Raw genomic sequence first — 27,473 nt, 5'->3', positions numbered from 1 at the left:
AACATACACATAAAAAAAACTCGAAGGGGGGGGGGGGGTTAACCCCCAAACTACCCCCTGCGTACACTCTTATTTCCACGGAGTCAAATTTGACTCTGAATGGCGTCAGCTGGGAGTCAACTCTATTCCTAGTTAAAGTGACACGGAAAAGGAGTCATCTTGACTCTGAATTGAGTCAATTCTCAGCTGATGCCACACGATCCGAGTCAAATTGATTCGGAATCCGTGTCACTTTAACTAGGAATAGAGTTGACTCCCAGCTGACGCCATTTAGAGTGAAATTTGACTCCGTGGAAATAAGAGTGTACGCGCCTGCTAGAGAGTAATACTTTATAGTTAGTCAGCTCAGTTTTGCTACATGAACAATTATTTGGAAACAGTATCGGTTGAGTTCAGAAGATCGGAAGTTGGAAAGGCAACATGAAAAGCAGTCAAAACCTATTGTTCTCTCGCCTATAGTTCCCTTGCATTTCATACACCGAGTAGGTACTGGTGCCCCCCCCCCCACCCTCATCATGAACTGACATCGGTGCCCCTTCGTTTCTAGACCCGTGATATGCATGCCCCTGACAGGTAAGCCTCCAAACAATAACTGTTTTAAACAAACAGACCGTCATTACAAAGAGGAGGCAAATCGGACACAATTTTCGAAAGTGGCACTCGCAAGTTATTGTTCAAAGTGTTTTAAAGAAAGGGCAAGCTATGACGATCATAAATATTACACATTCCTCGTTTTTGTAACAAAAATGAAAACATCCTTTCACTACCGGCATCATTATCATTTTTTGACAGCCTCCGTCAAGAGCAAAATAAAAAGGTGGGTCGGCTGGAATGCCAACAATGCGGAAACCTGTGAGTTTTGGGATAAACAGGGCCTTGAATAGTTCAAAATCAGAAGAAATCTGGAGCTTTGCCGCCTAAAATAAATTAGTAAACATGTTTTTAAAAATCCAATTAGAAGTCGCAAGAGTGCACAATATGTAGTCATGACTTTTCGAAAAAATAATTATGTCGGTGATTGTGAGGCGCCGTCAGATATAAGGGCGAAATAATCTCATAATATTTAAAAGTTGAAAAGCAACAAAAATGCGAGAATTATTTACAGTTTGGTGGTTGATTGTTATAGAAAGGCTCGAAATTTAGCATGATGATGGTAGCTTTATTTTTGTTTAGAAACTCTAATGGATTGAAGGTGAGGCATTAATGAGTGTCACCAGACGGTCACGTTCATCAAATTCCTTCTTTTCAAGTATAGATAATGGTGTTTTAAAGGTGGAGTTGTATAGTTTGCGCCATTTTTTTATTCTACGGTATTAAAGCAATGCACACGATTCACCGTATTCAAATAATCTGCCCAGTCGCAGTGGGAGTGACCAGTTTTCGGGTCCACGCCCATCTGATATCTCAGTCCCACCGCCAGACCTACTCCACATCGACTTCAAACAGACTAACATTGGGGTATATAGGGTCATTGTTTGATCGATCTGGTGTCGGTTTCTTTGGTATGACTGGGGTATTAATCATATTTTGTTTCACTCTCAATTAGAGAGGGAAAGAGGGGAGCCAGAGAGAGAGAGAGAGAGAGAGAGAGAGAGAGAGAGAGAGAGAGAGAGGAGGGGGGGGGGGGGGGTGAGGGGCGCGGATGGGAAGATGAACAATCAAAACATAAAAAACAATGAGAAGAGAAATTTACCTTTCTCTTCTCTTTCTCTTTCTCCTCTACCCCTAATGCAATAACTCCATCACCCTCCTTGCTTAAAATAAATATCGTAAGACTATATAGGAACCCCGCCCTCATTATTCAAGGGCCCCGCGGATACGCTACGCCATCGCTTATTATGTGAGCTTATTTCAAGGTTGTAAATCTATTTGGGTGAGGTTACTTTAGAAGAGGTATGCCTAGTCCCTAGTTTACCGTCTTCAGAAAATGTTTGTTAGTTTGTTGTTGTTTTTCCCCAAACCAATATAGAGCAGATCAATGAGGGCGGGCGACGTGAAAGGGTCACGTGGGGGGGGGGGGGGTACACACTGGCCCCCACTATAGTGCCCCGTTAAAATAAGAATAACAATATATAGCGCTTTCCACCGAACTTTCCATTTGGGCCAACGCGGTTCGAGTTGGGCATATAAATGGCGAATACTGCTTTATGGGCAAGGGGGCAAGCACAAAACAAAGGAATCGTGATACACCATGCATGTTGCGACCCACTGAAAGTGAAACAAAGCTTACCAAACTTGGTTCTTCGCCTGCTTTTTCTTTACAAAAAAAAAAATCGCCAGGGTTCCGGGAGGGGGGCGAACAGAGAGAGAGAGAGAGAGAGAGAGAGGAGAGAGAGAGAGAGAGAGAGAGAGAGAGGGAGGGAGAGAGAGAGAGAGAGAGAGAGAGAGATGGGGGGGGGGGGGAGAAAGTAATGTTTCTTATCATAACGACCGTGGCTTCACCTTTGCGAGGAAAATGACGTTGAGATATTACCTCATTTTCTTCATATCTCTCACTCTAGACTTTTAGAAAAGGAGTCATAAGTAACAATTTTATGTAGATGTATTTTACTAAAGGCATCATTAGACCAGGGAGGTGAGGGCATTGGAATGAATTCATTAGGAGGACAATTATTATTTCGTGTCCTCTTAACGTTAATAAGTTCCATAGAAGGCCTATTACTTAAGGCGTCATTAGACGGACATTTGGAGTGAAAAGTGAGTCATTAAGAAGACATTGTCATTAGGAGGACAAGAATTCTACAGACAAGTTATGGTTAGAGTTTAGGATTAGGGTTAGGATCTTTATGATGTCCACGTAATATACCCGATAGGATTATATACATAATGATCATTAATCAATCAACAATTATTGTTACTAATATACTATTACTATTTCATCTATGTTTTTACATTTATAAGTTGACATCAGGTTAAGATAAATTAGGTCAATGATCTCTAAAATTGTTATGATTTTTAGAAAATGCCATGTTTAAAATGTAATACGTATTTACAGAAACAAATTGCCTAGAAAAGCTTTTTTTAACGGTTCAGTTATCTGTGAATAGAAACGAACGTTATTGGGCTCAATGAATACACGAAGAGTGTATATCTACACCACACCTGGGTTTTATTTACCGTCAAATTAAGGCCTAATAACCTAATAGTTCCTAATTTACTAATATCCTTTATCTGCTATATGTTTCAGTAAAAGAAATCTGTAAACTTGTTTACTGCGTACAACGAAATTGGACGACTGCGGTCTGCGCATTATTTGCATGTCAAAGGGACGGCGAATTTCACACCTCTTACCTTTGCGGCTGGCTTACTCCAAATTTTAATGAGGATAAAGGTACAAAAATTTGATATTATTTTCGTTCAAAATAACGATATTTTTCCAATAAATAATACAGAAACATAATTTCTGCTTTGAATGAAATCAATATATTTAAATTAAGATTGAAACTAATATATTTATATCCCATCTACAGAATATAAGGTAACTCATTACACCTTTTGAATAATGGACTAGTCCTACATGTTTACGATATGATTCGTACAGTATTATATTCATGGTAGTCGCCATATTGAGGTATGCAGCGTGAAATTATACCAAATTGATGGAGTTTTTGGTGTTGCTAGCAGGCTAGCTCGACTGACAATATGTATGATGTGGCGATTATATGTTGCAGCTATTCCACTTCTGTGGTTTTATCTGGTTTCCATCACTTACGGTAACACAAATGGTAAGATAATCGTTTATTTTTTGTTATAATGACATTGTATCGTGCACCCTCAATCTACAGGTTCATGTACACAATACCACACACTCGTAATACACACATACAGTACACACCTGTTAGTACTCCATCTGGCTGTATTGGGGGTCCATAGGCATAGGGAACCAATTAATTAATTGATGTGTAGACCAGTGGCGGTAGTAGTGTCTGAGATGTTAGATATGTGAGTGTTTATGAAATTATTGAAATGAACGTTGAAATATTATTTTAAGACAAAAGTAGACCCTATGTTTTTAGATGTTGATGATTAATTTATAATTGTAGGTCTAGACTCTAGAAATAGAATAGATCTTGTCCCTCTCTCATCTCAAGACTACAGTGTCACATAATGTAGGCCTAGATCTACACTGTACATGCATATTTAATTATTTATTAACAGATGGATTTTCCAATTGAATTGTAAATTGGGCCTCTCATTAAATCTGACATTAAATACTTATGCTTAAGAGTTTTCTGTTTGCATTGCGGTACTGTTGATTGGATGGAATCACCAATTATTCATGTAAAATATACCGGTACAAAGCAAAACTGTTCCAGTTTGTAAATTGACAAGAACTTGCTGAGAGAGATATATTGGAAAGGATTCAGCCCTCTGTCATGTTACAGATTTAATAGTTCGATAGATCTACCCGCCTGACACCTGTTAAATAGATCATTTTTGGTTTGAAATAGCCTGGATTCTGGGAGACGCCCTAGAAGAGAAATGCTTTACGCTCTCCTGGGTTTTAAAGGTGGTGTAATCTGATGAATACAGGGGAACGCCATCTACATCCCTTTTTGGACAACTGCGCTTAAACAAATGGACTTGATTAACGGTAGTCAGCGACTTAATCTCTACATGGTCAGCGTTCACGAAACAGACCGAAGTTCACCTCACGCTTCGGTTTCGCGTATGTTGCATGATTGCTGCGGTTGGTTCCGTAGTCGTATTATACCCAATTGGCCCCGAGTTAGGCCAGGGGAAAGACAGGAAGTCTCATCAGTTTACACCCCTTTAAAACCCACCTCTCAAGGATTTCCAAATGTTGAGAAAAAAAACTGAAAAATCACTTTTTTCCATTCACCAATGCTCTAACCAATGCTTCGGATGAGTTTATCACCATGGGGTACCTGAGACTGGAAATTTTTTAGTTTTCTTGAGGAATTTTTTTTTAATCGCGAATGTGTAATATTATTAGAAATATGGGTACTCACTCATGAGTATGTGACGTCATTGCAACTCACTCATGAGTCTGTGACGTCATTGCCTCACTATCAACTACCGGTAATTGTTTTCTTTACATTGATAATATAAATTTCCAATTTTTGTCCCTACAATTTCCTCACACCAGCATCCAAGTTATGTTGACAGTGATATGTTTTTGAGTGGACGCACTAATATAGAGTAATTTTTTTCAGTTCAATCATGAAAAATGTGAATTTTTATAAACTATTTTTATAAAAATCAATGATATGAATATATAATATTCAGAAAATAGAATAAATTCTTCAAAGTTCATAAAAGATTTTGTGAAATGTCATGCACCCAATACGATAATCATATGACCTGGGCAAAGGCATATACATGTATGTGGAAATCAAGTTTTGGGGGATAAAAGGAAAATTAATGGGATGAAAATACATACATGTAAAGCAATTGATAAATAGTGAGGCATTGACGTCACAAACTGAGAACCAAGTTGTCAATTTCTGTAGTGATTTTCTAAGTTCCATAGTTTTTCATACTTTAAACAAAATTCATAACTTCATTATTAGTTATCCGATTTTACTCAAATTTGTTTTGCTCTGTTTCTCTTGTTGTTCTGCATCTATTAAAAGCAAATTATATTTGGAGTGGACTTGGCCTTTAATATTCTTAATGTGGCATGTAATATCATAAAAATCGGGACAAATTTTTATGCCACATGTTCGTGTAGTCCCATATACATCTTTCTGTGAACAGTGCTTTGTAACTTGACCAAGACTGTGCCAATTTTTAAAAATCATTTTGATGATTCTAGAACTTTGCAGTTTGCAGTACACACCAATACTTATATGCTACAATGACCAACCTTTTCTGATCGATTCCACAACTTTTCTTTCACAATTAATGCAATCGCATGACCAGAACCCAACTTTATCTTTAAACCAACCAATATTGGCCATTCAGGAAAATGTAAGATTTATAGCGCTTAGAGACTTCGGTGGTACGCGCATTATAAGCAACGTTTTCATTATTATTATTATAGTTTTGTCTGTAGTTGCCATGGTACTTGTCACGCTGGTGTGACTGAGGTATAAAATAGGGCTCCTCACAAACTATTTTAGAAGGGGGTCTTCATCGAACCTTTTAAAGTATGTATGCATGAGCTTTATGTGCTCTAAATTGACTTTAAAGTAGTCACTCGAAGAAAATTTACAAGAAGACAAATTATACATGAATGGAAGATTTTCTCTTGAAAAACATGAATAATTTGCCGAAAAATCATATACACTGTACTGTAGATATCATGGGAAACCGAAAGGCGTAAACTAGTCAATTTTTTGGCTAGCTGTGTCTCGCATGAGACGTCATGAATCTTGACGCTCTAAGGACCTCTGAAAGCAGAATATCTGGATCTCAAAAAAGTAAAAATTAACATTTTTGAGAGATGATTACTGCAGGCCCCAAACATATTTTGAAGAGGGAAGTTGTTATATTCCCCTTCGCAATGATATGGATTTTGCATCAATTCAAAACACTTTTGATTCTTCGGGTGACTACTTTAAACCAACCAATGTTTTACCATTTAGAATAATGTAGCATTTAGTTTCCTCTGGTTTTGTTGTCGGTCAGGTGTGACTGAGGCATAAAGGATAAGAAGATGCCTGTCTGATAATCTCAAGGATTGTTTTGTGCAACACAGTGGCTTTGCAAACTTACCAACATTACCAAACTTGATTAGCTCCATGACACCCCCTTTAAAACACTGGTATAGAGTAATCTGGTTGAGGGTTCGATTCCAGACACGGCACGAAAATCCTTTGGCAAGATACTAACCTACACCTGCTACTCTCCACCCATGTGTTAAAATGGGTACCCGGTAGGTTGCGACTGTCATTGTTGGTCAAACAGTTTTTGAGCGTCAAGCAATGTCTGGCTGGAATGCTCCCCATGGAGTGGAGGTTGTGCACATAGTGTGTGCGGGCAAGCACTGAATCCAATGACTGGGGTAATAGTACAAAGCGCTTAGAGACATCCGAGATGTATTAAGCGCTATATAAAAGCTGAATTTTATTACATGTATTATTATCTTGCCCTCGAAACAGTTGATAATCTTTGGACCTTTAGTATACACCGATTCGGTTTGGAGGGTTTATGTACCTGCCCGCCGGTGGCGGCGCTATAACTGGGGGGCTTCTCCGATCCAGCTGACAGTACAGAGAGCTCGAGAGCGGTTACTAGCTAGCGGAGCAGCGACCCTGGCCGGCCTGGGCGAGGTTCGGTATAGGTATAGCATACCCGTTGCAATGTAAGCTAGCTAGCTGCAGTCAGACGCCCCCCAGGTATGGCGTCACCTTATGAGGGCGCACTTCCACCAGAAGTCGCCCGAATCGGTGTATATCACCATGTATCCCATGACAAAAATGTAATGTGGCACTGGGAGATTGTTTGTGTGGCATATAAAAGGTGAAGAAGATCTTGGATACTTGGTGCAATCAGGGCAAAGGCTTTCCATGTTGTAACTTGTATGAACTGTCTGTATGTCTTTGGGGAGAGTTTAATCAGGGAGGTGAAAGAAAGGGGTGGAAACTCTTGTAATTTATTCAAACGCATTTGTGAGCTGAGTTCTATGGCGTAACAATGGGATGTGTAACATTTCACTTGGCTTTAAATTTCCATGCTCCGAGCCACGCTTCCACTGCGGGGAATTTTGGAGGCCAGGCACCAGTTTCACATATTACAAGATATCAAATTACCGGAAAAATTTCAGTGTAAATTATAACATTTATTGTATTGGGGGGATAGTGCATCAAACAACTTTTCAAATTTAGTACTCCGCCCTTCCTATCATTCGTGTGCCAGAGTTGGTAAAAGAAAATCAGATCCTGACAAAAACTTGATATTTTAAGATAATGTGCTACTTTGTGCATGTTATAATGTCCCGTTACGTAATCCATAATTTACAGTCTTCGACAACATTAAGTTTGCTGATGCGTGTTTTCTGTAATTTTGCAGTTGGAAAAAGGAAGAAATTACACAAGTTTGTTTTTGCTTGTTCTACCATTACACATTCAACAATTGATAAGGAATCATTGAAAGGGACAGTGAACAGTTGCGGGGATACCATTTTCATGTACATTTTCTGCTATTTATTTAAGTTAGTATTGTCTGTTGGGAGCCAGGGGAGTACAAATAATCAAATATTTCCCCTGGCTCTCAACAGAGAGGTATTACATTGTTATGTTATTTATGTTATTTGTAGTTACTGTCTATGATATGTTAATGTATTGTTATATTTATACAAATGTGAGCTGTAAAACGATTTTAATGCCTTCATTTTATTTTGTGCATGACAATAAAGAAATTCAATTCAAAATTCTGATGTAAAAATTGTAGATCCTGAAATTTCATGCGTTCTTTTATCTCACCAACTGGTGAACAGTTGCAGATTAGCGCATAACTTTTCGGCGGCTTGGAGCATGGGGTCAAAGGAAAGCGGCTTGATTCCACTCCTTTCTTTCACCTCTCTGGTTTAATGTAATGATTGTCTGGCTTAGGGGTACATGTAGTTGTTCTTGTTGGGAACGGGGAGTCCACCAGGTTCAACTTTTTGTGAGTGTCTTTTGGGTTGTGACCTTATGTACAGTAATGCTCCGGAAAGTGCAAAGTGACATACATGTATGATAACATTGAATATAAATTTGTGTTTATTCAGGATCACAATAAATGGAGGCAAACAAGGCTGGCATTTCCGCTCACATTGTGTTTCACAATCCATTGAATCTTTTATTTTTCTTGACTTTGCCGGAGAACAATATGCCCTGCATACTTGGCTGTTTTGAATAAAGAAAAAATGTGTTAAATAATCCTGGTATGGAATATCTATGGTTGTTTACGCCGATTGTGACAATGGTTCTGCATATTTGCTTTTGTGAATCGTATCCTTGTTTACCAGATATTGGATCAAGTTTATTTGTAAGGTGAGCACACATATCTAGGTGTAACCTCACTCACTCACAGAGCCCTTGTAATGTGTGGGTATCACTCTCTTGATTCACATCACAGGATAAAGAGAGATATGGGGAGTGTTTCACAAAGATTCTAAGTTGAACTTATCTCTAAGTTGGACTTAACAGTTAAGGAAAGCCTTTAGCATCTTTGAAAACATTTTGTAAAACTTATTTTAAAAGTCATTAATGTTGATTCAAATCTTTCATATTTTCTATTATCAAGGAGATTTCATGTGTCTGACGTGAAATTTATTAAAAAAGTATAAAATACTTCAATTTTCGCTTGTGAATATATTTTATTTTAAGGCTGTAAATGGCTCTCCAAGTCCAACTTAGAGTTAAGTGTGACTTAGGATCTTTGTGAAACACCCCATGGTATGATCATCTTTCAAACTAGGGTCAGGAGAATGTGGACCTTAATTTGACCTTCTTTTCTCTTTTTCTCCACCGCAAGGATTATTTTCGAAAGACTTTACTTTTTTTTGTTTCATTCTTTTTCATTTGGTATATATTTTTTAACAATTTTGTATTTCATTTTATTTCTTCATTTATGGTTTGGGGTTTTTTCATTTTTTACTTTCTTTCTTTTTCTCTTTTTTTTCGGGGGGGGGGGGGGGGGGTGGGCGGGAGAAGGGTGGTGTCTGAAATGTTACTATGATTACCAAAAGACAGAAATTGATCCAATGTTGAACATACATGTGTGCCCAATGTATTTATTTATTTTATTTATTAATTTATTTATACATGTACATGTACAAGTTTCATTTTCTATTTTTTCAAATATCCTTTTTCTACCAGAAGTAAAGATAATGTTGAGTTCTGGTCATGTGATTGCATTGTGAAAGAAACGGTGTGGAATAGTTCAGAAAAGGTTGATCATCTAGCATATAAGAATTTGTGTGTATTGCAAGGTTCTGGAATCATCAAAATGATAAGAAATTTGGCCCAGTTTTGGTAAAGTTACAAGCACTCTACACAGAAAGATGTATATGGGACTACACGAACATGTGGCATAAAAATCTGTCCCGATTTTTATGATATTACATGCCATATTTAGAATATTAAGGCATTTGAAGAGCCATGCTTTTCAGGGAACATTTTTTATCTGATGTTCTTCCACACTTGCATAACAACAATGATAACGCTCACAAAGTATTTTTCACCTCTTCCCAGAACTCAACCTTCTCTTAAAAAGTAAAGATAATCTTTGAGGTGAACATCCATTTCATACAATAGGGATCAGACCCCCACCTACAGTGTACATGTGCAACGTAGAGAGGGGAGCTAGCTAGTTCAGAGTCACTGGTACACTCATCGCAGCCAGCTGCCTTGTTTGTTGTTTGCTTATTGTTGATCACCAGTGGGTCTTTTGATCTTCTTTTGTTCCTCCAGAGAGAGAGAGAGAGAGAGAACACCATGTCCGTGCACCATGTCATGTGTAATGGCATTGTGGTAGAGTTGTTTGTTACGAAAAAACAAGTGATACATGTATACAGGTCAACATGTAGCCTACATGTACATGTGCATGTTTCATGCATTATTCTTTTCTTCTTTTTTGATATTCACCTTTCTTCCCCCTTTTCCCCCTTTTCCCCCTTTTCCCCCTTTTCCCCCTTTTCCCCCTTTTCCCCCTTTTCCCCCCTTTCCCCCTATGAATAATTGATAATCGAGTGATACCGGGGGTACATAATTTTTATATATCTTTTTGTAAAAACATTGTATTGTACTCATATTATGTACAGTACTTGTTTTCTAAATGTCTAAGTGTTACAGTAACTTACATGGTACATTAAAATAACATTTGCATTAAAATAACATTTGCATTAAAATAACATTTGCATGAAAAAGAATCACAGGTCATTCAAATGTATAATGGAAAAATCAACTTGGACCAGGTTTTATTTAACTACAGCAAAACAAACAAAGACACAGCCAAGGCTACTGAACATGTTTGTGTCCATTTATTTAGCAGATGTTTCTGCATTTATTGATAAATCAAATATAAAACATTCATATAACAACAAAAGTATATTTATAATTAATTTACATAAAGAGTGACAACTTAAATACACACATATAAAAATATATATATATATATATATATATATATATATGTATAATTGAAAGCTTGAAAGTATGGAGGTAATTAAAATAATCAAGTTAAATGCAGAGGCCTACTATCATAAGCAAGAATGCTTGAGTCGTTTGCAACCGGGAAAGGGAGGGGGGGGGGGTACATGTACATGTACATATCAAAAGCCAATTATTTCAAATTTTGTTTTTCGGTTTATTGTTTTTTCTTTCTTATGTCTGTAACATGTATGTACTTTTCTCTAAGCACCATGAGCACCGAAAGGTGGCCCCACGCGCTATACAAGTATTATAATAATTATTATTAAGCCACATTATATTGAACCTGTTCTCTACCCCTTAACCCCCTTCCAAAAAAGAAAAAAAAAAAACACACAAAAATATATTTAAAAGAAGTGATAATGATGTATAGAAAAAATATATTTAGAAAAATAACAAATATATTGTTCAGACAACATTCCATGAAAACTTACATTGTGTACATTTTTTCTTCTTTTTTCTACACACTGCAGTACATATCGTCCTATTATCATTCTTTTGAATGAAGACATGAAGATACAGTACATGTATTGTGAGGCATATTTCCTAATAAAATGCATTAATATTATTTTTTAACTCAAGAGTTGTATTTACATGTACAAATACATGTACATTACATACCGGTAGTATCTCTCAGAGCTTTTGTGCAGTCTCTACAATACCGGTATGTCAATTTAAAGTGGATTTCATAACAATGTAGGCCTGCATCTCTGCAAGATTCCATGTGGATTTGCATATGGTCGCAAAGTACATGTGTATGTCTGAGTCCCTGTAGAAGTAATGTACATGTTACATAGTACATCATCATTCATACCGGTAGGCCTTTGGTGGAATGCAACTCTTCTTCAGACTTGTTGAGATTCTTCAAGTGTTGATACATGGGTGGCATGTTTATCATTTAGAACCTGTTTTTCTCCTGTTTCTAATATTTACATGTACCTACTGTACATGTACATAGAATTGAGGCGAAACATGTTATTGTACACAGTCTGTTTTGTGCAGCTTTAGTCTGTATTGATTAAAGCAGGGATTTAGACTGAGCTACAGGGGTAGTTTCAGTGTCTAGTGCTATTCTAAATTTGCATTTAAACTATTTAAGAAAACAAGAAAACAAAAATTTATCTGTAAATGTTTCATGTTTGTACATGGTTCACAGAAGTATGAAATTAGTACCCCCCCCCCCAAAAAAAAAGAAGGAGATATAATTAGTTAGCCTGCATGAACATGGAGCCTAACACTAACAGCAAACACGATTTACATGTACATCACGTACCTGTTGCATTGTATCATAGAACCCCCATTAAAATAAAAAAACAAATACCGGTACTGGGTATTGTTTAATCAATTGATACAAAGTTTAGTATAAAAGAGGCAATTATTATAATTTTTTCTTTTACTGTAGTAACATATTCTGAGTTATTTTTGCTGAAGTTCCTTCTACAGTGTACATATGTTACATAATCCTGAATTCCTTGAGATAACGAGGTCCACCCACACACTACCCCTTTCATACAGTTCTGTACTTAGCCCATTTCACACAGCCCAACAAAACCATTTTGAAAAACCATCGACTGTAATTTACACTAATGGGAAAAACCAATAAGAAACCGTCAGTGTTTGATAGTTATTTTGTATCTTCTTTTTTTTTGGTGAGGGGCGCATTTATACCGGTATGAGTTGTGCATACCGGTATAAATGCGCCACTTGTCGCTGCCCTGCATGCGTTAACGTAAAAGGGACGAGAGTTACGTGACCAAAAAACATAATAGTTCACAGGTATTTTTGTATGTTGGTGTCAGTCTGGCAGTGTGTCTGAGGTATTAGACTTTAGACATTTACATAAATGAAGAATTCTGTAGTACACACAGGCACAGCGTGTAATTATGTTTTCTAGTTTTTTTTCTTCTAGTGTTCTGTTGATGAACATTTCTGTACCCCCCAAAGTGGTTTTAACTTCACTTGAGGGTGTGTAAATATGATTTTAGGCCCTCTTTGGGGGTAGCAAGCAGCAGGGGGGAGACGAGACGTTAATGATGGCTTGATTGATGGTTCCACTTCATGACTTAATGCCACGTACACGTATGCACTCCATTTCAACATTAACATCAAATGTACATTTACATACCTACAGAGATTGACATGAAGCTAATAATAGATTTCACAAATGCATTCAAGTTTACAGACTTTTATACCCAAGACGGTCCCTGTCAATGAACGTACAACTTGTCTATTCAATCATTACAAATTATTGTATTTTGATAGTAATGATATAGTCTACATTTGTTAGTTGGTGCTATGTCAGACAAGCCTCTACGTTTGTAAACATTGTTTTATCATGGCTGTATAAAGTCAGAATCTTGACAGCATACATTTTATACATGAATCCATTAAAACATGAGATTCAAGCATACATTGTAATATTTCTGAATATAAAGTGAAATTAATCATGTTTTCAAGGTCCTGACACTACTGCCTAGTACAATAACATTAATCTCAAGAGCATAATTTATAGGGTTATAGACGTATAAAATCAAAAGCATGTTCATGAAATTATTTTTGTACTTCACAGCTCCATTCAATCTAGCAATTATCTTCTTCCTCTGTTCCAAACCTCTGATTTCCAATAACAATCTGTTTACATGTTTTGCTGCTATATTTGGAGAAAAGTAAACAAATAACATTGGTAGAAGGCCGTGCAATTAACATATTTTATGCTTGGCGTAATGTGGATGTGTCAATACACTGCGTGTTATTGAAATGTTTGTGGGAAAGCAAATATTTGGGTGGACACATGACCGTAAAATGAATATTTCAGAATACCAGCAGTTTGTTGTTGTGAGGTAAAATACATGTACCTGTGGGTCTACATGACATGTACAGGTATGCAATGTACATTTTTAAGTGTATGCTGTACTTCTATTTGATTTGTACATTAGTAGAGCATACATCCATGTAGATTGGAGATGAGTAGGGTGTTAACATACATTTATATACATACATGTACATGTACATGTATGCACTTCTTGTGTGCTCACACAAATATATTATCCATACTCCATAGGTGTTTTCTCATTTAACACCAACTAATTTAATGTGAAAATTGGTTCAAAATCTGTTTAAAATCCTTAAAAAATTATATTGTATATATTGTATTGTTTGTATGGGTTTACTATAAACACTGCCATCTTGTGATAGATGTGGGGCACTTTTTCCCCTCTGATCTAAATGAGGTGATTGATTTTCAAAGAAAATTAAGAATTATTTTACTTACAAGTTCTTACAATTCAGACAATCTGTGCGCCATGCTTTTCCTCTAATAGTAACTGTGATTATGCTAAAGCTTACATGATGTTTACCTGTCATATCAACAAAAATAGTACCTCTTTGCTGTACAAGTTGGGTTTGTAAACCTGTATGCCATGTAAAGCAATTTGTATTTCTCACTTGTTTTTATTGCATCTTTTTTTTTGGTCAATCCTTGCAGATACTGTTGTGTCTCCCAGGCAGAAAGCTGGTCAATCTGTCCCGGGCAACCCTCTGCAGACAACAACAATATCAACAACTCAAGATGGCAGCAACACTAACAACAGCACAGATGCTTCACCATCAGCCATATCAACAACATTGTATGCCACTGACATGGCATCAGAATCGGACTCCTCTGCCGAAACCCCGCCACAAGTTGCGAAAGATGCAAGAAGAACTTTGTCGCCATCACTGTCAGCGACATCACAGACATTACGCTCCACATCGTCAAGAAGTACAATATTAAGTGAAAGCATTATTAGAAGTTTAACCACGAATGCAAATGGCAATCAGACATTACCAACATCAGAGGTTGGCAACAGAGGGAGTAGTACTAGTGTAAAAGATTATTTATTAACTCATGGAGCTACGACAAGTGTTCCGGAAGAAGAGGTTAAACCACCCGAGGAGATGCAACAACCTGTTACTGGATCACGTAAGAACAAATAGAGAATATTGTAGCGCATTAAGATGGGAGACATGCAGTTGCAACACATGCACGCATACCACGCTCAAAGGTCATTGTATGGAACTCAACATACATGTAGTTCCCACTCATTCAAAATCTATTGTAGGGAACTTTTTCAGTGCTACATGAATTCGACCTCTGATCGAGCACAACTTCCATTGACGTACGACTATGTGTACTCTATTAGCTGTGGGGAATGGGCATTTTGTAGGTATTTTATTCTGTAGTGGTTTGAAAATTGTTTCTCAGAATTTTCTAGCAATGAACTGCAAATGTGGAGTGTGGAAAGTATGGTTACTGCATGTCTTTTGATTCATATGCATGTACATGTATTCAACTTAAGAGTAATCAAACATGCTCCTTGAAAATAAGCTCCAGGATTTAGTTTGTCAAAGATATACAGCAGCGCTTCTGGTTTAATAGCATTAATGGTTAGTGCTACAACTGGATTTTAGGTTAGAAAGTAAGTAAGAAAAAAAGTATAGTGTAGGTTGAAGTTTGGAATTCTATTGGTATTATAATTCAACTGCAGAGCCTTAGGAGCAAGACTGGAACTAGGTTTAATAACCTATGGGACTACTGTGTTAATAATCAATATAAGTTCAATATAAGTTCAATATAAGTTCTGTGTAGATGCCTCAGACAGAGAGTCATAAACTGATTAGTATGTCGTGAATATTAACAGCTTGTATAGACAGTGAAACCTGGGGGGTGTTTCACAAAGCCTTTTTTCAATGACAAATTACACAAATCAGTGACAAATCTGCTGATAACCAATCAGAAGCAAGGATTTCAGTAGCTTATAATAAAAACTGTCATTTGTAACTGATGACAATTTTTGTGAAATGGGGCCCTGATGTCAAGCTTACATTATACCGATCCATTTCCACTCTGGCATGACTAGTGGTTGAAAAGAGTGGGCTAAAGAACAAAACATTGAAACAGGTGATGACATGGGACAAAGTGCTTTAATATACTATGATTGATGTAGATACTGGATAGATGCTACAGACAGCTCAGAGTCATGTACCACTAGGGGGTTCAAGTCCCACCACGGCACTAATGTCCTTTGGCAAGACATTGATCTATGTTTGCCACTCTCCACCCAGGTGTTAAATGGGTACCCGGTAGGATGCGAGAGTTAATGTGGTTGGATGAGCAAGTGTGCGCTTGTATAAATGACGCCTGGCTGGAATGCTCCCCAGGGAGTGGAGAATGTGCATACATTGTGTGCAGGTAAGCCTGAATCCGATGACCGGGGTAACAATATATAACTGTAAAAACGCTTTGAGAGGGCTTGCAATCCTAAAAAGTGCTATATAAGAACAAACTATTATTATTATTACATGTACATGTATGTTTAGACTATTAAAATTTCTATAACCTGATGACAAGCTTATCAAATCAGACCGATTCATTTTTCACCCTGGCATGCAGGACCGATGATTGAGAAGAGTGGGCTGAGGAACAAGACGGTGGAACTTGGTGATGATGTGAGACTCAGGTGCCATGTTGATCCTGGAAGCGCTCTTCAATCGGAAATCTGGTGGAAGTTCAACGGGATACCCATAGGAGATAGTGCCTTCTTCTCCATCAAATCAAAGGCCAGATCGAGCTCCCTCAAAATCAATGGTACGACTTGACTTTTTATTTGCTAAGGATGGAAGCCAGGGACTTTCACACTTTTACTAATGTCAGAAGTAAACCCACGTACAGTCAAACCTGCATTAGCGACCACCTCTCTATAAAGACCACCTGTCTATTGTGACCATGCATTTTGTCTCCCATGAGAAAGAAATGTGTGTTGTAGAACCTGTCTAGAAAGGCCACCTGTCTAGAAAGGCCACCTGTCTACAGTGGCCACTATTTCTGTTTCCCTTGGTTGGTCTTTATAGACAGGTTTGACTGTATTTGTTACATACATAGTCTGCATGTGTGTGTCAAAAGTCAACTGTGGCAGACCATTGTATGTTCCGTTAGTCAATCAACGCTGGAAAGAGGGTTAATTAATCATTTCTAACTAGTCATTTCCTTTCATGAAGTATTTTACACATCCTTTGTCCTTTGAGGCAAATATAATGGCTTATACAGTAGTTTTGAAAGTGGACCAATTACAATGCAGCATCTCAAGAAACCATCATAATTTTGTCAAAATCCCATTAATTAAATGGGTTCATTTTATGACTTAATTTCATTGGGATTATAGTAGTGATAATAATGATTATGATGAGGATGAGTAGGATGATGGTGATAATTAGATTTATCTAGCACTACTAAATTATATTGGCAAAGTTCACTTACACCGTTTCTGTGAAATACTGCCCAAGGTTACAGCATACCAAGTGTCAACGCTCCATATCAGACAAACTAGTTTGGAACTGCCCACATACATCTTTTTATCAGATATATATGTAGCAGGGATAGAGCAGTCAATGAAAATATGTTGCATTTATAAAATAGACTAGAAAAACTATGCCCTTTTGAATTAATAGATTGTGAATATGTTTTTGCATTTTATTTACAGGAGCCAGCTTAGAGCATGCAGGCGTTTACACGTGTGTGGTGGAGAATCAGTTTGGCAAAACAGCATCTCCTCCTGTCCACTTGGTTGTTCTGAGTAAGTAGGCGTAGCGAGCCAAAGATGGAGTGTAACATTTAAATTATCTTGTTGATATCTATTATCGGTATTTAATTCTTTATTTTCTTTACAATATTCCCTTCTATGATTGTTATTGTGGAGTGAAGAAAACATACCGATAGTTATTGTTCTAGTATTATGTAGGCCTTCTGTCTGTGCAAGTTCAATATTTTTACAGTCAAACCTGCTAAAATAGTGACCACCTGTCTACAAAGACCACTTGTCCACAAAACCACATTTATTGTTTCCCTCGAAAATGGTTTCCCATTGAAACTTGTTCTAAAGAAACCTGTAGTGTACATAAAGATCACCTGCCTATAAAGACCACTTTTTTGTTTCCCTTGGGTGGTCTTTATAGACAGGTTTCACTGTATTAGAGAGAGGTCATATATCTTGGATATTCAACACATTTTGCTACAAAACTTGTATTTTTTGACAACTGAAATCATTTCCCTCATGACAATATTGTTGTTTTCTTTGTAGTGGCACCTACCATAGTGAAGGGTCCTGGAAACCATAGTGTAGGGTATGGCCAGCTGCTGAACCTGAGCTGTACGGTCGAAGCCTCCCCACCTCCTAGGGTAGCTTGGTTCAAGAACACAGAACCCCTTCCGGTAAGTACTGGTCCGGCTCTCTTTCTTAAACTGGGATCCTAGTTTTTAGGCTATGTTCTGATTGGATGCCCTGACACCTTATTTAAAGGGAAAGTCCACCTTGATATGAACTTGGTTTTAATAGAAGCAGGAAAAAGAGAGAAAAAGGTCAGTGAAAGTTTTAGCAAAAAAAAATTTTTTTAAAGAAGGTTATGAATTTTTGAAGGTGCTATCAATCAAACACAAGTTGGCATCTCTGTGACTTACTTGCGAGGTCCCGTCCTATTTGCCCAGGACTGAAAAACTTCAAAACTTAATAATTTCACTTAATAAATTTTTCAATCATCCATTCACCTAAATATAATTATTGCAAATATGTTTTATACAACCCCTGTATGAAACAAACCTATTCCATCATCAATAACCGGAGTGTTGGCTCAGTCAGTAGAGCGTCCGCCTCACAACCGGGAGGTCGTGGGTTCGAACCCCGGCCGCGTCATACCAAAAGACGTTAAAAGATGGAAGTTGTTGCTACCTTGTTTGGCGTTCAACAATAAGGGATAGAGCAACGTCGATCTGGCGCTGCTCAGTGGCTGCCGGGCTCACGATCAATTGGACAAAAAGAATTTCCGTTTCGGTTTAATAAAATTTGGAGTGGACTATTAGGCTATTATTATTAATTATTATTATTATAACAAAGAAAATGAAGTTTATAACATTTTCTGTTCAGAGCAAATTGGAGAGGAGCTTTTATGGAAAGTTATACAATTTTGAAGTTGTACCTGTATCTCCAATATTATAATATTTAGAGGCCAAATGGGAAGAAAATGTAAACATATTTTTAGGCATTATTCCCAGTCTTTCAGATATTATGCTTGATCTGTAAGAAAAGTCAGAAGTCGGAGAGAAAAAATATAATATATAAACATGATTATATCTTATTTGTAGCAATGGACTGGTAAGGAAATGATCGTAATCAACGTAACCCAGTCCGCAACATACTCCTGTTTTTACCGGAATGTTATCAAGAACGAGGATAAGTTTGCAGCAAAATATGGAGTGGTGACGGTCACAGGAGTTCGCCCAAGGTAAGTCACCAAAATGTCAGGTTTATGGCACGAACTCTTGTCCATCGTAATACCTTATGTCTGCATGATCATGGTTGGAGACTTTACTTAAAGATATAGACCACTTATGGTCATGCAATTGTATTGTAAAAGAAACGTTGTGTGTACTGCAAGAAATTTGGCCCAGTCTTGATAAAGTTACAAGCACTGTACACAAAAAGTTGTATATGGGACTACCCGACACGTGCGTGACACATGCGTATATCTATCAGGTCCAAATAGATATAATAATTTACCAACTATATCAATTAGTAGGCGGTTTCTCGGCAAAATTTGTATGATCACGTATTAGTCAAAACATATTCTTTCACATGTTTGGTAATAAGAGCTTCCATTTCATTTTTTGAGAGAGGGCCATTTCCAAAACCTTTAAACTGCTTATAATACCTTTATGTCATATAATTTAGACCTGGCACAATGCAAGGTGTTGAAAATTCTGCAACCAAATGAATATATCAAATTAATCCAGTCATGGAAAAAAAAGGAGAAATTTATGTTCTGTTGACTTGAATTTTTGTTCTTTAGTAGTTACAGAAATATGGTAATTAGTATGGGATGAAGAAGTGAAGACTCCGTACCCTAAAAGTCCATACTGTGCTGCGTACAATGATGCTACCTGTCACAACTACCTGCAACTTGTCTCTACTGCATCTGTGTGAACTGTAATGAGCAAAACCTTGCTTTTAGCAAGAGCGTACATGTAAGTGACTTTTACAAATTTCTATTTTTAAAACCTCTGTCCCTTTTCTCATCAGCTATTGTGCTGCGTACAACGGTGCTACCTGTCACAACCAGCTACCTTCCAGTCCGTACTACATCTTTGTGAACGGTCACGGGGACGAGCCTCTCGCCCTTGACAACAAGCTGTCTGAGATCCTGTCGAGTAAGACCATGACGAGTATGCCAGAAGACTGTCAGGCTGGAATCAGGGAGCTGCTGTGCCACGCGACGCATCCCAAGTGTCAAGTGGTAGGCCAGAAGCCAAGGGGACAAAAAATCTGCAAGTAAGTGACCTCAACAATACTGTGAACCAGAATCTTTTACAACATGATATTTTTTTCTTGACAGCAATTTTCACAGCAAGGAAAGAAAACAGTATTGTTCTATCAGTAGGGATTCAGGTATTTTTCTGGCATGAAACTTTCCCTAATTTTAAACCACTTGCAAATTCCCGAACATTTCATGCATGCAAACCTTTCGAGCCTTACAATTGGGTAGTTAGTAAGTATTATGAGATGATGACATGGATCCTAGTCGAATGATTGGTTGATAGTAAACACGTAACCAGGCATTTATTTTGCCTAACACGTAATTTGGATCATGACCAGTCATTATCCAATGCTAATGACCGGTCATTAGCATACATGCCAACCGTTCAGATTAAAGAGGAACATTCCTCTTTTTGGGAGAAGATAATTATCATTTTAATGCAGGTGTTCCTCTTCCTGTACAAATTTGTCTGTAGTATTGAATAGGAGAGTTAGGATTGTTCCTCTTTTTTTTGAAAATAGCATAATTTGTACAGATTTCTGATTTTCAAATGTTGGCATGTATGCATTAGTAAAATCATGTTATAAAACATCATTTTATAAAACAAATAAAACATAATCTTATAAAACAAATAAAACATAATCTTATAAAACAAATAATACACATCATTTTGTTCGGGCATTAGTAAAATTACCCACACTCGGTACCTTAAAAACAGTCCAAACACCCTCAGCTACCGCCTTGGGCATGTTAGACCGTTTCAAAAGTACCTTGTGTGGGTAATTCTTACTAATGCCCTCACTGCTGTGTATTATTTGTATAATATCCAAGTTACCTTTCGAAGGGTGTGTCATCTGCGGTGATAGCCAACAATGTTTTGTGTATGTGGAAGGTAACAACCATGGATAGCTCATACTAATGCCCAAAGAGGTGATGTGCATGAGTGGTTTAAAAAAGTGATCCTAGATCTGTGTGATTAGATAAATCAATCTCACCTCAAATCTAATCATGTATACCAAGACTTGAGTGACAAAGGTAGATCTAGACAGTCATCTGGCAGGCCATTAGAAATTGCCAATGACCAGTAATTAGCGCTTTCCAATGACCATTACTGTTACGCATTTTGAGAAATTAATGCCCTATTATTTGGGATGGAGGGACAGGTAGCATTTTTATTTTCCATTCTGACTAACGAAAGTTGAATTTTAAATGATTTCAGTTTTCATGCTGGATTTGATAAGGGTTCCTTCTAAAAAAAGGTGTTTTTTCCATTCTAATTCTATTTGATTTGTTGTTGATGTTTGTAGGGAGGATTGTGAGATTGTTCAGAGCATGTGTCCAGAGTGGGCCCAGCTGGTTAACCGATTCCTTGACCCTCTTCCTGATAAGATACGCAGTCTTGGCCTGAGTTCATGTGAGAACCTACCGGAGAACGATTGCACATCGTTATGGCCTCTCAGTAAGTACATTCGAGTCCCGCCACGGCACCAATGTCCTTTGACAAGACATTGATCTACACTTGCCACTTTTCACCCAGGTGTTAAATGGGTACCGGTAGGAAGGAATCCCTTAAAATGCTGTGAGCGTCGAAATCGGCAGCCTAGCATAGCCGGGTAATGTTGGAGCGTCTTGAGGACCTTGCAAGGTCGATACGTACGCTATATAAGAATCCAATATTATTATTATTATTATTATTCATACAGGTTTTCTTTAGTAAATTAGTCCCCCTTTGGCAACCATGTTTTGGGGGAAATCATTGTAAATTAAAAATGATTTCTTAGGAGTAAAAGTAATGCAATTCATGAATAATTTTGGATTCAGCAGAAAGTCAAGCTAAAGTAAGCTAAGAGAGCTGAATTGATTGTAAATTGAATTCCTTTTTTAATTGCAGCTATGAGTACCTCTTGTATTGGTTATGTTGAAATTTTCAAGAGATGAAATGCTACAAACGTGAAATTCTAGTCCTTTTTGGGGCCAATAAGTAGCTTGAACTAGACTTTTAAAAGCTAATTGCCGCTGAAGGCCCAGTCTGCACTAATGCTGAGCTAGCTGAGCTGTCCCAAACTTGTGTTTACCCAGATCATTTGTATTGCTATTGTTGCTTCATCAATACTCAGTAAGGAAGATTTCTACAGAGCTCCTTCTTCCCGGTCTACTACAGTGACATCTATGAGGTGTATGATAATTCATTTCCCATTTTTCATATTACATACATTTTCTTGTGAGAATAGCATTCAAATTTAATTTTATTATAACAGTGAAAAGATTGATACAGGATTTTCTACCCATGTGCACCAATTGAAACCCATACCGTCTTTAATGATACTGTACATAAAGAATGTATTTATTTATATAATATATATTTACTAAATCATTCTTAAATGTCTTTATTTTACAGATGACACAAGCCTACCTACAACAGGTGAGTTTTCATACCTTAATGCACAATTAGTATAAATGTTTTAGAGTTACGAACAGAGGCAGTGGTTGAATTCTTTGCTTTTCTTTATATTTTTACCCAGTTTGACTGAGCACAGTGCTGCATTAATCAAATGTCCTTATTAAAAACAAGCCATATTTAAGAATTTAACTTCTTGTATTGTAGATTGGCACTTCTCATCATGACATCCTTTTGATTATAATATCTCCAGATATGTATGAAAATGAAAATTATTATTAAATTAAAACAATGGGCTCTGAGTTTCGTCCATGATAGAATACATTTTTGTTTCTTATAAATGTTCGAGAATATTGCAAAACTTCCTACATACTTTAACTGAACAATTATTTCACTTTATTATCAACAGCTTCCCCGATAGTTTTTACATCACCAACTACAAGAAGCCCTCCTACATCTGCTCCACCGAAACGCACACCAAGTGGTTTTGGAGTTGGAGGAAAGCCCGTAGATGAATCTGAGCAGGAACCCTACCTCTTCCTCATCCTCGTCATCACAATCCCCAGTTCCATCGTCGTGTTGATAGGAGTCAGCGCAATAGCCTACGGTGTGCGACACTACAGGAATTCCAAGTTTCCACTGCCCAAGAACATTGATCTTAAGGATCTGACGGAGAACCTGATGTACGGCAAGAATTTCAACACCAGCTTCAATCCTCAGTTGGCATACCTAGAGTACAACAGGAATAACGTCATCTATGAGAAGGACATTGGGGAGGGTGCCTTTGGGAGGGTTTTCATGGCCAGCGCTCCAAAGTTGGTGGCGGGAGAAGCAGAGACTAGTGTGGCTGTCAAGATGCTGAAGGCGACCGCTGATAAGGTCGTGACGGAATATTTCAATCGCGAGGCGCAGATGATCGCAAGGTTTTCCCACCAGAATATCGTCAAACTATTAGGTGTGTGCTTTGTAGGGAGGCCGTTGTGTCTCCTGCTGGAGTACATGTCAGAAGGAGACTTGGAGGACTACCTCCACTCCCGGAGCCCTCATCGCTCCAATTCTAGAACTTCAAACAGCCCAGGCAGCGGGCTGAAGACGTATGAAAAACTCAACATGGCAAAGCAGATTGCCTGTGGCATGGCTTACCTGAATGAAATGATGTTCGTGCACAGAGATATTGCCACAAGGAACTGTCTAATCAACAGCAGAACTGACGTTAAGATATCAGACTTTGGGCTGGCCAGATATGTTGGTCACAAAGAATGTTTTGTGGGTCACAAAGAGGAACATATCCCAATCAGATGGACTGCACCAGAAGCATTATGGGATTACCAGTTTACGTACGCATCCGACGTGTGGTCGTTTGGCGTGCTCCTCTGGGAGTTGTTCAGCTACGCGGAGCAGCCGTACCTGAATCTGTCGCACGAAGACGTCTTCCTGCACACGCGGCAAGGCTACAGGTTGAGTAGCCTTGAGAACACCCCACAGAAGGTCCACCAGATCATGGGTGAATGCTGGCAGGCCAACCCTGCAGACAGACCCTTCTTTAAACAACTCCAAGACTCCCTTGCCAGCATGGAATGTGAATGGCTAGCCAATGGGGAAGAGACACAGTCTGAATGAAATCTTTGTCCTCTTCTCAAAAACTTTTACAACTTTAGGATGGCATGAAGCAAGATAAATATTAAGGTTCAATCCTTTTTTAGTATCATAAATGTATGTGCATCCAAATCTTGATGGAATTATTTCTATTACTTGACCATTACACCTGTTTTACATAATCTTTGGGTATGTATCTTGGCTCCCTCATGAATCTTTCCTTTTTGAATCCTGAAGTACTGAAGCTCTGTTCATTGGTACTTCCAAGTGTGCAGCATTTATGACCCCCTTATCCTTATTATTACTCCAGTCACATCTGCAGCACACCAGCACCAGACTGATAAACAAAAGGCAATATTGGCTGGTTTCAAGTTGTTTTAGCAAAGTGACCGAGGCGCATGTGGAATTGTTACAAATTTGCATCAGATCAAGAATGCAGAGAATAAAGTCAAATTTTAAATTGAAATAGATTGAAATCTCTGTTAAAAGCTATTCACGTCTGTAACACTGAATATTAAATGACAAACGAATTTGCAGCAGTAATACAGTAAATCTACAGCATAAATTGTGTTTTCTTCTCAGATGAATCATGAATGAAGAATCAATACCAAAGTTGAAAGAATTTCTGGTAAATTTTGGTTACAAATGTGAACTTCAAGAGGAATCAATCATCTGGTATGTGACAGCTTCAAAGATTCATGAATTTTAATACAGAAACCGCTGAAGTAACGACAAAGCACTATACATTGTGTTAGTAGGATGTTCAGTTAATATGGAAAGTACTTTATCATATCAAGCCACACAACTTTGTTTCATTTATGTTCAGAATTTTTCATGCTGCATTCTTTTATCAATTAATGTCTTTCACTGCTTAAAGGTAATACAAAGTTTTGGTATGGGGTCATGAATTTGGTTCAAATGAACATATTGGAAGCATATGCGATCCTACAATTTTCACTGATCGACTCTAAAGTTATGAAATTGTAAATAATAAACACTTTATGTTGTATAGCTCCCTCTCAAGGTCAAGATAGCTATAAAACAATGTTTCTTGACTAAAATCGACCGATTAGCTATTCCCGATCGGAAATTAGATACCAAAACTACATATTCTGAGATTTTCATGGTCGCAGCAGCTACCATTGTACGGCCGTAGGAGCTATTTGAAATTTATCAAAATTTACCGGGAGCACCGGTAAATCTTTATATTCAATTTTTCTCGAAAGCAGAAGTGTTTTAGGGGCTAAAGATTCTAGTGCTATTAATACATCCACAGGGGCATCCAAATATACCAAAGTTGTTAAGAATCTTTATCAACCCATTTTTCCCAAAACTTTGTAAGACCTTTAAGGTTTTAAAATGTAAATTTCATTCATCTGAAAAAAAAGGTGAATTTGATCTTTACAACATTTAGGTACTTATGCGGTTTCCACAGTGGATGAATGAGTCAAAAACACTGATTTTCTACATTTTTAAAACTCATTAACCATAAAGATTATATCACCAGACTTGGGAATGTTTGATTATATTTCATTTGTCATCGTTTGAAAGTTTGAAAGTGTTTCCATGGATACGGCAAGGGTTTGTGCTGATCTCCTTCCTTAACAAAGGAAGGAGAAAAGGAAGAAAGTTTTATCCCTCCTGGTTTTAGAGATATGATTATTATTATCTGTCCGATAGGTATTATTGCCCATTCATAGGTTACATTTATACTTGTATTGATTGTAGAAATAAATAATAATAATAATAGTGGGTTCTTGTATAGCGCTCATGTCAGTCAGACTTGACCCTCCTGGCGCTCCCGATTATTACCCTGGCTTTAGCACGGCTGCCATACGGCGCTCTAGCATTTCAAGGAATAAATTCCTACCAGGTACCCATTTACTTCACCTAGGTGGAGTGTGGCAAATGTAGATCAATGTCTTGCCAAAGGACATTAGTGAAAGCTAATGAACAAGTATTCAATTCAATTAAGAAAACAAATATTTTGGAACTCACAAAAATTGACGAAAAGATCTAATACAGTCTTAATGTGAAAAAAACTATCAAAATTGGCGTGTTAATAAACAAATAAAAAACAAAACATGAAATGCCTTTTTTTGGTAATACTTGTTCCTTGTCTACAGACAAGGATACTAATAATAAGTAGGATATCAATGCGAATTAATTGGCCTTTAAACACTTCAACCACCCAATTTTTTTGTTGATTTTTTGCCATTTTCTAGTGCAAAAACTCATCTTCATTGTGATGATTAATTGAACTTTACATCTAGTCAAGTGATCTTAGAGTATAATTTCAAAACTAGAGGGAGTCTAACCTTCAAGAAACTCTTCTCGTACTCTAATCATCCAGGATAGGGATAGGATTTTTTTAATGACTCTGTGATAGGATTCTGAGGTCAACAGACGTTCTAGTTTTCTTGTAAACATGGCAAACCACACAATGTGGTCAATTATCGCAAATGAGTTATGTATTTCATAGAGAAAGGTACTGGATTTATTGTGAAGATGGTGCACATTTGATTTTATTGAAGCTTTATAAGCTGCAGCTGTTGAGGTACTACCGTTGATTCATTCCGTGTTTATAAGAAAAGATGGTGCTTATTTTTATATTTGACTTATAACACATTGAGTGATAACTGCTTACTAAAGCCCCTTTCAGATATGACACTGTAAACCGTTGTTTTTTTAATATTATTTTTATGACGTAAGTGTTATTCGTTTCACATTACTGTATCTTATAACACAAAGCTCAGTGAATAATCTTTGTTGGGTGTAGTTGCCATTCACATCTGAAGAAGCGTTAAGGCTCTATCTTTCTACAATGCCCGCTCATGATATATTATACGAATGATGCATGTACATGAGTTCATTATACGATCTATCCGCACTCGAATTGAGGCTGTGTGTATCTATTTCACGAAGCCGTTAGGCTGAGCGCGATAGATACACACAGCATCAACGAGGGCGGATATATCGTATAATGAACTCATGAAAACATGCATCATTTGTTTTATACAACGAAACTCCTAGAT

At 37.5% G+C, this 27,473-nt stretch overlaps 1 protein-coding gene across 2 annotated transcripts; it reads left to right on the top strand.

Annotated features, from left to right (window-relative positions):
* Window positions 1–3,530: 3,530 nt before the first annotated feature.
* On the top strand, window positions 3,531–25,381 carry LOC587396 (muscle, skeletal receptor tyrosine-protein kinase). 2 transcript variants are annotated; one of them, XM_787125.5, is made up of 10 exons: window positions 3,531–3,725; window positions 14,587–15,063; window positions 16,534–16,728; window positions 17,621–17,713; window positions 18,218–18,348; window positions 19,276–19,415; window positions 20,210–20,458; window positions 21,752–21,903; window positions 22,843–22,866; window positions 23,252–25,381. In XM_787125.5, the coding sequence occupies exons 1-10, from the start codon at window positions 3,647–3,649 to the stop codon at window positions 24,460–24,462; spliced, it is 2,751 nt and encodes a 916-aa protein (XP_792218.4). In that variant the 5' UTR covers window positions 3,531–3,646; the 3' UTR covers window positions 24,463–25,381. The 2 variants fall into 2 exon arrangements, with proteins under 2 accessions (XP_792218.4, XP_030851448.1); XM_030995588.1 differs by lacking the exon at window positions 14,587–15,063.
* Window positions 25,382–27,473: the final 2,092 nt, after the last annotated feature.

Source organism: Strongylocentrotus purpuratus, unplaced genomic scaffold (genome assembly GCF_000002235.5).
Source record: "Strongylocentrotus purpuratus isolate Spur 01 unplaced genomic scaffold, Spur_5.0 spur5_scaffold_3, whole genome shotgun sequence".
Taxonomy (NCBI): domain Eukaryota; kingdom Metazoa; phylum Echinodermata; class Echinoidea; order Camarodonta; family Strongylocentrotidae; genus Strongylocentrotus; species Strongylocentrotus purpuratus.
This window is presented reverse-complemented; position numbering and strand designations above follow the sequence as displayed.